This window comes from Peromyscus leucopus, chromosome 16_21 (assembly GCF_004664715.2).
Source record: "Peromyscus leucopus breed LL Stock chromosome 16_21, UCI_PerLeu_2.1, whole genome shotgun sequence".
NCBI classification, from domain to species: Eukaryota; Metazoa; Chordata; class Mammalia; order Rodentia; family Cricetidae; genus Peromyscus; species Peromyscus leucopus.
The window spans coordinates 12,019,309-12,031,197 of NC_051084.1; the positions used below are offsets into that span (position 1 = coordinate 12,019,309).

At 46.5% G+C, this 11,889-nt stretch overlaps 1 protein-coding gene across 1 annotated transcript in view; it reads right to left on the reverse strand.

Moving 5' to 3' along the window:
• Stk38 (serine/threonine kinase 38) overlaps positions 1-11,408 on the reverse strand; it is a 34,529-nt gene extending 23,121 nt beyond the window's left edge. The window contains exons 1-3 of the mRNA XM_028888353.2: positions 11,323-11,408; positions 6,217-6,349; positions 910-961 (exon numbers count right to left, since the gene is read on the reverse strand). Of these exons, the coding sequence (XP_028744186.1) occupies positions 910-961; positions 6,217-6,347 (183 nt within the window). The 5' untranslated portion in view covers positions 6,348-6,349; positions 11,323-11,408. The remainder of the gene's footprint in view (positions 1-909; positions 962-6,216; positions 6,350-11,322) is intronic.
• Positions 11,409-11,889: the final 481 nt, after the last annotated feature.

Here is an 11,889-nt window from a genome sequence, read left to right on the forward strand (position 1 = left end):
CACCAGCCCAAGAGAAAGAAGTGAGTTGCAGTCAACAAAGCTGAACAGCATTGGAGACCTAAAGAGCATTCTGACATCAGACAAAGAGATGCAGAGTTTAGAGTTTGCCCAGATGGTTTCAGTCTTGCTTTGGTGCAATATTTCCTCACTATGCTCCCTTCCCTACGTTTTGAAATGGTAATGTATATCCTATGACATTATATGTTGGATGTATGGGAAAAAAAATATTTATTTATTTATTATGTATACAGAAGAGGGTGCCAGATCTCATTATAGATGGTTGTGAGCCACCATGTGGGTGCTGGGAATTGAACTCAGGACCTCTGGAAGAGCAGTCGGTGCTCTTAACCTCTGAGCCATCTCCCCAACCCCGCATCATTACTTATTGGGTGTATTTTTGCCTCATGTATGTGGGCAGTGTACAGACAGGCTGATTTGAGATAATATTTTGCTTTGATAATGACATCAGAAATGGACCTTACTGCTATGGAGCCTTTTCAGTAAATTCATTCATTCATTCACTCATTCATTTACGGAACTTACTTAGTGCAGGTTGGCCTGTCTTTCAGTGATCCTCCTGCCTCAATTTCCAAGTTCTGGGATTACAGATATGAAACACCATGAACTTTGTAAGAATGCTCACCTTGTTCTTTTAAATTTTAATTTAGTTTTGCTAATTTCATCTTTTCTTAGAATTCTAAGGCTAATTAATTATCGTAACTGTGAGTAGAGATACCTCCCTCCCCTGAGTAATTAACTTCTTCCTCTGCATAATAACTAAGTCCAAAAGCATGCCATCTCTCAAATTCCTGTCACTGAGCCAAACGCTTCTCTGGCACCAAAGCTAACTGGATGGAGAAAGCACAACCTTTCACACTGGAGCCCAAGACAGACTCCCATGTAAATTACCTCTTCATCCTTTAGACCTTCTTCTTCCATCACTTTTTCTAACTTCTTTTGTCTGAAAGAAACAATACATATATATAAAAACTACTATTTTATTCTGACAAGCCTATATGAACATGATTGTTAGCCACTTGTAAGTATTCATTTAGGAAAAGAAAAGAAAGTATTCATTTAGGTAAAAAGGTCATGAAACACAATTTTCCTTTTTTTTGTTTTGTTTTGGATTGGTTTGGTTTTTTGAGAGAAGGTCTCTCTGTGTAGCCCTGGCTGTCCTGGATCTCACTCTGTAGCCCAGGCTGGCCTCGAACTCCCAGAGATCCATCTGCCTCTGCCTTCCGAGTGCTGGGATTAAAGGCGTGTGCCCCTACTGCCCTGCAATCTACATTTTTAAAAAGACTATATAAGATACTAAAGAAGTCAGGCAGGGTAGCACCCACCTGTAACACCAGCACTTAGGAGGTGAGAGGAGGAGGATCAGGAGTTCAGAGCCAGTCGCAGCTCACAGTAAGTTCAAGACCAGCCTGAGCTTAAAGACTGTTATCTCAAATTTAAGAAACACACACAGAGAGAGAGAGACAGAGACAGAGAGAGAATATGCATCTAAGAATTAAGAATTATTTTCTTCTTCTTTAGAACATCTTGTTCTACCCCAGGATCCACCCAAAGATTTTTTTCAACTACAGCCTCATAGTGAGTTGATAAAACTGAACTAGTCAAGTAAAATTTCCCTATAACCAACTCTACAGAGCCCCCATTTATCAGCGAGAGAAAGGAAAGTACACAGGCTGGACCCTCCACCATCCCAGTAATTCAGACAAGCAGGCGACGTGCACAGAACAGAAGCAGAGAGCAGGGCTGGGGTAGGGCTCAGCGGTTAAGAGCACTGACTGCTCTTCTAGAAGACCCAGGTTCAGTTCCCAGCACTGCAGTTCACAACTGTCTGTCAGTCCAGTTCCTGGGGATATGACGTCCTCCTCTGACCTCGCAGGCAGCACCAGACATCCAATGGCAAGTGGTACACAGACATGCATGCAAACAAAACAGCCATCTGCATTAAATTTATTTTTTTTAAATGTACGTGAGAGCATACAGTCTACAGTAGCTGATGCGGCACATCAGACATTACATGAAGACTAGATGTTTTTCTGAAAACAACTGAGAGTTCAGAGAGGTTATAGGCAAAGGTCTAACATGTGGCAGTGCCAGGTTAGTGAGTTTCCTCACCCTTCATGTGAGTCATTCTTCCCTCAAGCGCAGTGTTCCAGCCAGAACTCCGGAAGAGTCCAGACCACTTTCCCGGGCAGAGACCAGCTCAACTACATCCCGGACACGTCGCCCATGCACTCCAGGTATTCACATGTGTGCTCACTCCTGTAGGAGACTGCACACTTCTTGAAGGGAGGGAGCACATATCTCCAATACAAATAGTGCTTTATACACAGATAATCTCTTTAAGGTATTATGAAAATTTTTAGATTTATTTTATGTGTATGAGTGTTAAGTGTTTGGCTTGCATGTATGTTTGTGCACCACATACGTGCCTGGTGCCCACAGAGATCAAAAGAAAATGCCAGATCCCTGGAAGATAACAGATGGTTATGAACCACCGTGTGGATGCTAGGATCCACACCCAGGTCCTCTATAAGAGCAGTCAGTGCTCTTAACCACTTAACTCTCCAACACCTCTCCGGTACTTCTTAAAGAGCTCAAACACACAACAGTGTGCGGATACATTCATGACGACTACTTGTAACTTGCTCCCTTTATACCTAACTAGGCTCCCTTCCTGGCATAGCCCCATTCAAAGGTAACTGAGATACAAGAGGGCTGGTTAACTCTACAAGAGCTGAACAAATACATTTGAGATTTCTGTGGATGAGACAGATAAAAACAAGACAAATAATATAAAAATAACACAATTATATCTCTGTGATCATCAATGAGAAATGCCTAAGAAAAACCCTAAAAGTTAATAGTACACATTGTTGAAAAATTCACCCTATTAGTCCTTTGGTCCTCTACTCTAGTTTGACTGACACGTAGTTAGTGGAGACCATTAGAAGGGCTGGACTCCCCATCCTGGGATTTAAATAAAACTGACCCTGGGTCACTAATCATCATCCATGTTCTACCGAATTTCAGATCACACGAACACTGCAGAGTTAAGAAAACCTAAGAGAAGCCAGGCAGTGGTGGCACACGCCTTTAACTCCAGCACTCGGGAGGCAGAGGTCTACATGCAAGTTCCAGGACAACCAAGTCTACACAGAGAAACCCTGTCTTTTGAGACAAAACAAAAAAACCTAAAAGAACAGTTGCTGCTCTTCTCTCCACTTTTCCTCTTCCTTTTGTTCTTCCTCCTCTTCTCTTTCAGTCCTGGGGGTTGAACTGCAAGCCTTGCACACACTGAACAAGTGCTGTACCACTGACCTACACTGCCAGGTCCTGGGTGAGACGACCTGTGAAAGTCATCGTGGGATGTGTGCACTCTTAGTGAAGTACACACCTTCACTTCAGGGAAAGGACAACCATTATTATGCAGTAAGTTAGGTCTGTGGTTTTAGTTAATCCACAACAGTCTTCAGGAAGAAAAAAATACACAATATTTTGTCAGAGGAAATGTCTGTTTCCTTGGTTTTAATTTGACGGCTATAAATTACCCAAGCCATTCTTTTTCATGACTAGGTAATTACCAATACTTACTGAGTACTCTGGGTGTACACCGGAGAGGCCACTGTTCTAGAGACGCAGACTAGAGGCTAAGGGCTAAAGAAGGCAAACACCCTGCAGGGTCTACAGAACGCGCTCGGTCTGCCGGGGCACCCAGGAAACTAGGAAGCACACTGGAGCACGGTGTGACACACTACACTTGAGGGCTAGCTCTTGCGTTGTTGGTATCTTAAGACAGGGTGGCGTACAGCCCAGACAGCCTCAGCATTTAGGCGAGGCTGTCCTTGAGTTCCTGATCCTCTTACCTCAATCTCCCAAGTGGCCACTATGCCCAGAAAATGAACTGTTCTCAAGCTACCTTGCCATAGTATTTCCATGAATTGGCTCAAATTTCTCCTATTTTACTTGTATACAAGAAGCAATTCCCAAATAAGTTTTTTCGTTCTTTTATCTCCAGAGTTTCGACATATCTCTCCATGCAGTAAGTCTTTTGTTTAAAGCAAAACCTTAGCCGGATGTGATAGCTCATTCCTATAATATCAGCACTCTGGAAGCTGAGACAGGGTTGGCAAGAGGCAAGCCAAGGCTAAAAAAAATAAAATAAACCGGATACTGGTGCAAACCTTTAATCCCAGCACTTAGGAGGCAGAGGTAGGCGAATTGTGAGTTCAAGACCAGCCTGGTCTACAGAGAGAGTTCCAGGACAGCCAGGACTACATAGAGAGCTTGTCTTAAAATGAATGAATGAATGAATGAATGAATGAATGAATGAATGGATGGATGGATAAATAAATAAATAAATAAGATTTATTTTATGTGATGTTCATGGGTGTTTTGCCTGCACAAATGTCTGTGCACTGTGTGCATGCAGTGCCCATGAAGACCTGAAAAGGGAGCTGGATCCTTTAAAACTGAAGTTTTAGATGGTTAGCCCCCATATTGGTGCTGAGAACTGAACACCGGTCTTCTGCAAGAGCAACAAGTGCTCTTAAACCCTTAGCCATCTGTCTAGCCTCTAAGGGAGACTTATAAAGTGAAGAAACATGTGATGTCAGTATACCGGAAGTTTCAGCATTGTTACAACGTTAATCATCCCAAACTGACCTACAGATTCAATATAATTCCAATTTTAACCACTGCATTTTCTAGATATGCTGACAAGCTGACTACATTTATAAGAAACTGTGAAGAACTTACAGTGTCCAAAACAATCTTATAGAGGAAATAACTGTAAATCCAAAAGAAAAAAGTGACACCTCACATTTCACCTAATAAAATGCACTCTGAGGGGAGGACAAGATAGCTCAGTGGGTAGGGTGTCTGCTGTAAAAGATGGACAACCTGAACTTGAGCCCAGAGTCCATGTGAAGATGAAAAGAAAGCACTGAGTCCCGAAAGCTGTCCTTGGATTTCCACTACGTGCCACAGCATGTACAAACCCCTAGTCACACATTAATTTATTATGGGTCACGGAACTAAATCGGAGAGGCTAAGCCTACAAAAGTCCCAGAACAGAGAATGTCTATATGACTCAAAAACAGGCTCCAGGCAGTGAAGGCGCACACCTTTACTCCCAGCACTCAGAAAGCAGGTGGATCTCTGAGTTCAAGGTCAGCCTGGTCTACAGAGTGAGTTCCAGGAAAGCTAGGGCTACTCAGAGAAACCCAGTCTCAAAAAATTAAATTAAATTAAAATGAACTCCTGAAGTCAAGACAATATTTTAAATTGGGAGGCAAAGCTGAGGGTGGTGGTGCATGCCTTTAATCCCAGCACTCAGGAGGCAGAGGCAGAGGCAGAGGCAGAGGCAGAGGCAGAGGCAGGTGGATCTCTGTGAGTTCGAGCCCAACCTAGTCTACATAGTAAGTTCCAGGACAGCCAGGGCTACATAGTAACACCTAATAGGTTTTGGGGTATTTGTTTTTTACAATAAAACAAAACAGCTATCACCATCACTATTAACTAAGTCTTTAGAATGGCAAGTGCTCACATGTTAGACTAATCCTTCAAGACAAACAGCATCATCCCCACCTTGCTAGTGAGTGAGCTGTCAAGCAGAAAGACCTTAGGAACTAGTTCCAGCCTTATACAGCTGCTACTCCTAAGGCAGGATTCAACTCCCAAGGAGTTTACTAAATCACCCTGCTTTAATGATGAATCTAAGTGATATGACCAAATTATTTCTTTTTATAATGCAACAGACTTCTGAGTTATTGACCAGTAGATGATACAGCTTTATTTTTTTAAGACTGACTGATTGACTGATTGATTATGTACATAGTATTCTGCCTGCATGCCAGAAGAGGGCACTAGATCTCATTACAGATGGTTGGAAGCCACCATGTGGTTGCTGGGAATTGAACTCAGGACCTCCGGAAGAGCAGTCAATGTTCTTAACCTCTGAGCCATCTCTAGAAAGGATCTGGAAATCTGTCACACTGCCACTCCACTGCAGTAGATGGGCAATATAACATGGCTGCTGCTACCCTGACCTCCTTTTGTGTACAACAACACATGCTATAACATGTAACCACCAGCTCTTCATCTTTGTTTTGTTTTTGCCTTGTATACAACAGGTAGGCACTCTACCACTGAGAAACATCCACAGCCCCAAATACCATGTTTTCCAACAGAATTCTTTACCTCATTTCTCGTTCTTCATGTTGAGCAATCAGGTTGCTATAAAAATTCTCCAGTGTCACTTTGGTCATTGTCACCCTTTCCTTCGTATGATTACTCATGGATGAGCAAGGTGTTGAACCTGTCATTGCCATGGCTGCGAGAAGAAAAGAGAGGTATTACTATGCATCTTCCAGTTAGAATCCAGCGATGAAGCACTCCCCTGTCCCTGGTCAAAATATAAACTGGTATAATCTTTCTGGAGAACAAACATAATATGAAACAAGTCAGGCAAACAATCAGGCGTGGTTAATACCTAACACAGAGTCATCTGGAGAGGGAATCTCAGTGAGACTGTCTCGATTAGGCTGGCCTAAGAACATGTCTGTGGGAATTTTCTTGATTGTGCTGATGTGGAACCAACTCCCCAGGGTGAGCGGCAGCAGACAGCTGGAGAACTCAGCAGCTGGAGAACTGGTTCACACAGAGGACCAGAGTTCAGTTCCCAGCCTGACTCATGTCAGACAGCTCAGAACCACCTGTTACTCCAGCTCTAGGGACTCTAACCCCCTCTTCAGGTCTATACCCCGGTACATGTACACATGTCCACTCCACATACAAACACGTAATTTTTTAAGATTGACAAAGGAGCTGAGCACTAGCAGACAGCATTAGTTCACTGCTCTCCGGCCTTGACTGTGGGTGTGACGTGAACAGCTGCTTCCCAGACTTCCACAGTGATGGACTGTAACCCTGAACTGTGAGCCAAACGAACCCTTTCTCCCTCACGTTGTTCCTGTCCGGGTGTTCTATCACAGTAACCAGAAACAAAACTAAGTCACCAGGCATGGTGTGATATTCCTGTAACCCAGTACTCAGGAGGCACTGGCACAACACCCTGTCTTAAGTTATCTCTATTGCTCTGATAAAGACCATGAACAAAAGCAACTTGGAGAACAGAGGGTTTGTTTGGCTTACATAGTCCAGGTCACAGTCCATTGAGTGAAGCTATGGCAAGACTCAAGGCAGAACTTGGAGGCAAGAACTGAAGCAGAAGCCATGAATGAATGCTGCTTACTGGCTTGCTCTCTTACTTACTGACTTACTTAGCCTGCTTTCTTATAAACCCCAGAACCACTGCCCAGGGATGGCACTGCCTACAGTGAACTGGGCCTTTCCACATCAATCATCATTCAAGAATGTCCCACGGGTTTGCCCATAGACCACTCTTAATAGGAGCATTTTCTCAACTCAAGTTCCCTCTTCTTAGATGATTTTTGCTTGTATCAAAACAAAACAAAACAAATTAACAGACATTCTATCTCAAAGCAAATGAAGAGTGTAAGTACGTGTACACACACACAATTATACAAGGTTCCATTCTTTGCCAACTAGGAAACTATATTAAAATAATTCATAAAGATTCATACATTTTAGAAAAAGAAGAAAAAAGATTCCTACATAAGTTGGTTCAATGAATTTTTTTTTCTTAGACAGGGTTATCTGTGTGGAGCACTAGCTCTCCTAGTACTCACTCTGTAGACCAGGCTGGCTTCAACCTACCTCTGCCTCCCAAGTGCTGGGACTAAAGGCATGTGCCATCAATACCCAGCTTCAATAAAACTTTTGTTTTGTTTTTTAAGACAGGGTTTCTCTGTGTACCTCTGGCTGTCCTGGAACAGGCTAGCCTCAAACTCAGAGATCCACCTGCTTCTGCCTCCCAAGTGCTGGGATTAAAGGCATGCGCCACCACCTAGCCAATGAAACATTTTAATAACAAAAGAAAACTAGAAATACCATGAATAAATATATAATAGAACTGACTGAAAGTATGAAAAGCCCCTGGCGGGACAGTGGTAGTGCATACATTTAATCCCAGCACTCAGGAGGCAGAGGCTGGAAGATCTCTGTGAGTTGGAGGCCAGCCTGGTCTACAGATCAAGTTCCAGGACAGCCAGAGTAACACAGAGAAAACCCGTCTCAAAGGGGGAAAAAAAAAAAAACAGAACCCTCTGGTTTCTGAAGCTTGGGTGTGGTTTCTTATTTGTCAGCCTGTACACTCTCCACCCTCAATGAAAACCACATGCACTCCCGAAAGTATGTTTGGAGACAATACTTAAAACCAGACATTTAAACAAAAAACAAAAAACAGGGTAGTAAAATGGCATCAGGTCAAAGTGCTTGCTACCAAGTATGAAGATATGAGTTTAATGCCTGCGATCCACATGGTTGCCACAGAGAACCAACTCCCACAAGTTGTCCTCTGACCTCCACACACTTGCCACAGGAAACCACCTCAAGTCTCTATCCACCCCACCCCACATATACACAAAATAAATAAAATTTAAAAATAAGGTGAGAGTTGTCTAAAATTTTCTAGAGAGTCTACATAGACAGTTACTGGGTGGGTGGGTGGGTGTGTCCGCGCCCGCATACAGGAAGGAGACAGTTACATTTGGTAAACCAGGCTGGCCTTGAACTCATGGCAATCCTCCTGCTTCAGTTTCTCAAGTGCTAGAATTCCAAGCATGAACTACCACACTCAGCTCTACAGGCAGTTACATTTTTCTTGTTTTGTTTTTGTTTTTTCCAGACAGGGTCTCTCTGTGTTAGTCCTGGCTGTCCTGGAACTCTCGGTGTAGACCAGAACTCACAGAGATCAGCCTGCCTCTGCCTCCCAAGTGCTGGGATTATAGGCATGGACCACACTACCTCTGAGCCCTCAGGCAGTTACATTTTAACAACTAAAATACAGCTGAATGTTAGAAAAGAAAGCAGACAGACTTGCAGGCAGACAATGCCTTCCACACAATGAGTAATTAGTAAGTCTAAGTTGAGCAACCTAATGATTTGTAGTTGTCAACACAGTTGCAGGAAGAGAACATTTACAGATTGGTATATAAGAACGGGGCAACAGGCAGTGGTGGCGCACGCCTTTAATCCCAGCACTCGAGAAAGGCAGAGCCAGGTGGATCTCTGAGCTCCATGGCAGCCTGGTCTACAGAGCGAGTTCCAGGACAGTCAGGGCTACACAGAGAAACCCTGTCTCAAAAAAAAACAAAAAACAAATAAATAAAATGCTCCACAGGAAGCTGAGTGTAATGACACAAGCCTTTAATCCCAGCACTTGGGGGGCCAAGGAAGGCAGATCTCTGTGAGTTCTAGGCCAACCTGGTCTACATAGTGAGTTCCATGATAGCAGAGCTACACAGTGAAACCCTATCTCAAAAAAGGGGGGAGAAAAGGAGAACAAGTCAATTGGCTATTATGTGCACTCAAAGACCACAAATGTATTAGGCCAACAAAAATCTTTTTATTTTCCACCCAGTATCTAATGCAATGCTAAGGTCTCCCCTCCCCTCCCCTTTGAGTTCACTATGTAGACCAAGGTGGCTGCGAGCTCAGAGATCAGCCTTTCTCCCCAGTGATGTACCCACCCATCTGGCCCTTTTGACCTTTGCTCAAACCCTTCTCCTCCTCCACTTAGAAAAGGTTTAGCCTAATTCTAATAACCTTCAATCAAAAGATATGATTAATATCGCTCACTATCCGTTCACGGGTTTACTGGTCAGCCAAGTGCTTCTTAGGAGGCAGGGCCTTCCCCTCCTGCTTGCCGTAATTCTACCTTCTGCCCTGACCCACAAGCCACTGCGGTCCCTGTCCTGTTCACTCCATGCTTCTTCAACTCTGCAAAATTAGGGAAAGGTGGGCAAGGAGTCTGAGAAGGTTATTGTTTTCTAATTAACAGAGCACACACTCCCCATAAAACTCAGGACTCAGGACTGTGAACTCAATGAGGTCAAATGAGAACCACTCTTTTATTATGAACTATGGAGTTAGTTATGCCCGCCTAGTTGACTCTACAACGGTACTGCCATCTCTACAAATACCATTTCAGCGACATTTTCTTTCTTTGTGACTGGAAGATCTATCTTTCATTGGAGATCCAAGCAGGCGCCAAGACTGCTCCTTAAGAGTCACAAATGCAATCTCTTCTGAACGATACGAAAGCAAACACCAGGTATACGAGTTTTACTCTGTCCCTCAAACTGTGCAACTGTGCACCTAGAACCTTCGGAGTTTGCCTGGGGAGCAGGGTGTGGTGGCGCACGCCTTTAATCCCAGCTCTCAGGACCAAAGCCAGGTGGATCTCTATGAATTCGGGTCCACCTTGGTCGACACAGCAAACTCCAAGCCAGCCAGAGCGACCGACCGTGAGACCCTGTCTCCAAACAAACAAAGGCCTCCATCTGTGGAGTCCACTCCTGGTGATGGAGTGCTGGATGGGGCAGATGTGGCAGGCAGGCTCGGAGGGCAGAGCTGTCCTGTTATGAGGAAGCTGGTGTCTGATGTTTGGGGTGGGGCCCCGAGAGCGGCTCTTGCAGCGATGGTGGTTTTTTGTTTAGGGAAACCGCATGTCCTGGCTAACTCCCAGCCAAGGTGAGCTGAGGGAAGAGGAAGCAGAGGTCTACCTCACCCTGACCTTCCTATTCCTTCTGAAAAAGACCAAGAGTCTTCTGTGTCCTGGGGTCCTTTGCAGGGCGCCGCTGGCCGCCGTTAGCTTGGCGCTTCCCGGCACTCTTTTTCCTCCGGCTCCTCGGCCACCTTTTCCTGTCCTCCAGCTCCGTTCCTCTCCACGGTCCTTCTCAACAGCCCTCAGGCCATCGGCGGTGATCTCAGGGTGACGGGGAAGCCCGGCACCCCCAGTACTGACCGCGAACTCGGGGGGCAGCCTCCGAGGTCCCACACCTACCTACTACCCAGGGGCGCTCTCCAACTTCAGACACCCTCGGGATCTGGCATCCCAGCGGGGAGGCTAAGGTGAAGAGCGGTGCGGACCGAGGTCCCAGAGGGGACGGGCCGGGGGCAGCCGGCCCACAAGGCTGGCGACGAGGGAGGGAGGGAGCGGGGGAGCGGCTGCCGGTCCGGGCTGCACGCCGAGTGGGGACCGAAGAGGGGACAGACAAGGGGTGGGGGCTCCGGGGACGGCAGAGAGAACGCCGCCGACCAGAGGCTGAGGAGGCCGGGAGGACGCGCCGGCGGGAAGGGGAGCCCCGGAGCGCACCGAAGCGGACGGCCCAGGCGGCGCGCCGCGGAGGGAGACGGGGGCGCCCGCCGCGAGACACTCACCCGACCCGGGAGGAGCGGGGCGCGGGGCCGGCGGCGGCGGCGACGGCGCAGACGCGACGTGCAGGCGGCCCCGAGAGCGACGGCAACGCGCCGGGGACTCCGAGGGAGCGCGGCCGCCGAGCCGCGACGGGAGAGGACAACAGGAAGAAGCCCAACTGCCGGAAAAGACGGCGGCGCGGAGGGGCCAAGGCTCCCCGGTACCCCTCAGTCTGTGGCCAGGGGCCGCCGCGGCCGGGACTGCGCATGCGCCACCCGCCCGTGGCGCTCCCCGGGCGGCGGGACTGCGCGTGCGCGGCGGCGCCCCGCCCACATCTTCACCCCTCCACCCGGCTGCGCCCAGTCGGGGAGGCTTAGGGAGACCTGATGAGTGCAATGTGGGGCGTGCTCCGAGGTGGCTTGGGCTGGGCTAGTTCGCCTTTGTTTTGTTTCTTACTTTTTCTTTTGAAATAATTATAGACTCACCAGAAGTTACCAAATGAAAACACTAAAGTTCCGTAAAGGCCAGCCCCCACCCAGCTTCCCTCTACGTCTTACATAAGACACCCGTCTCAACACCCGGAAATTGAC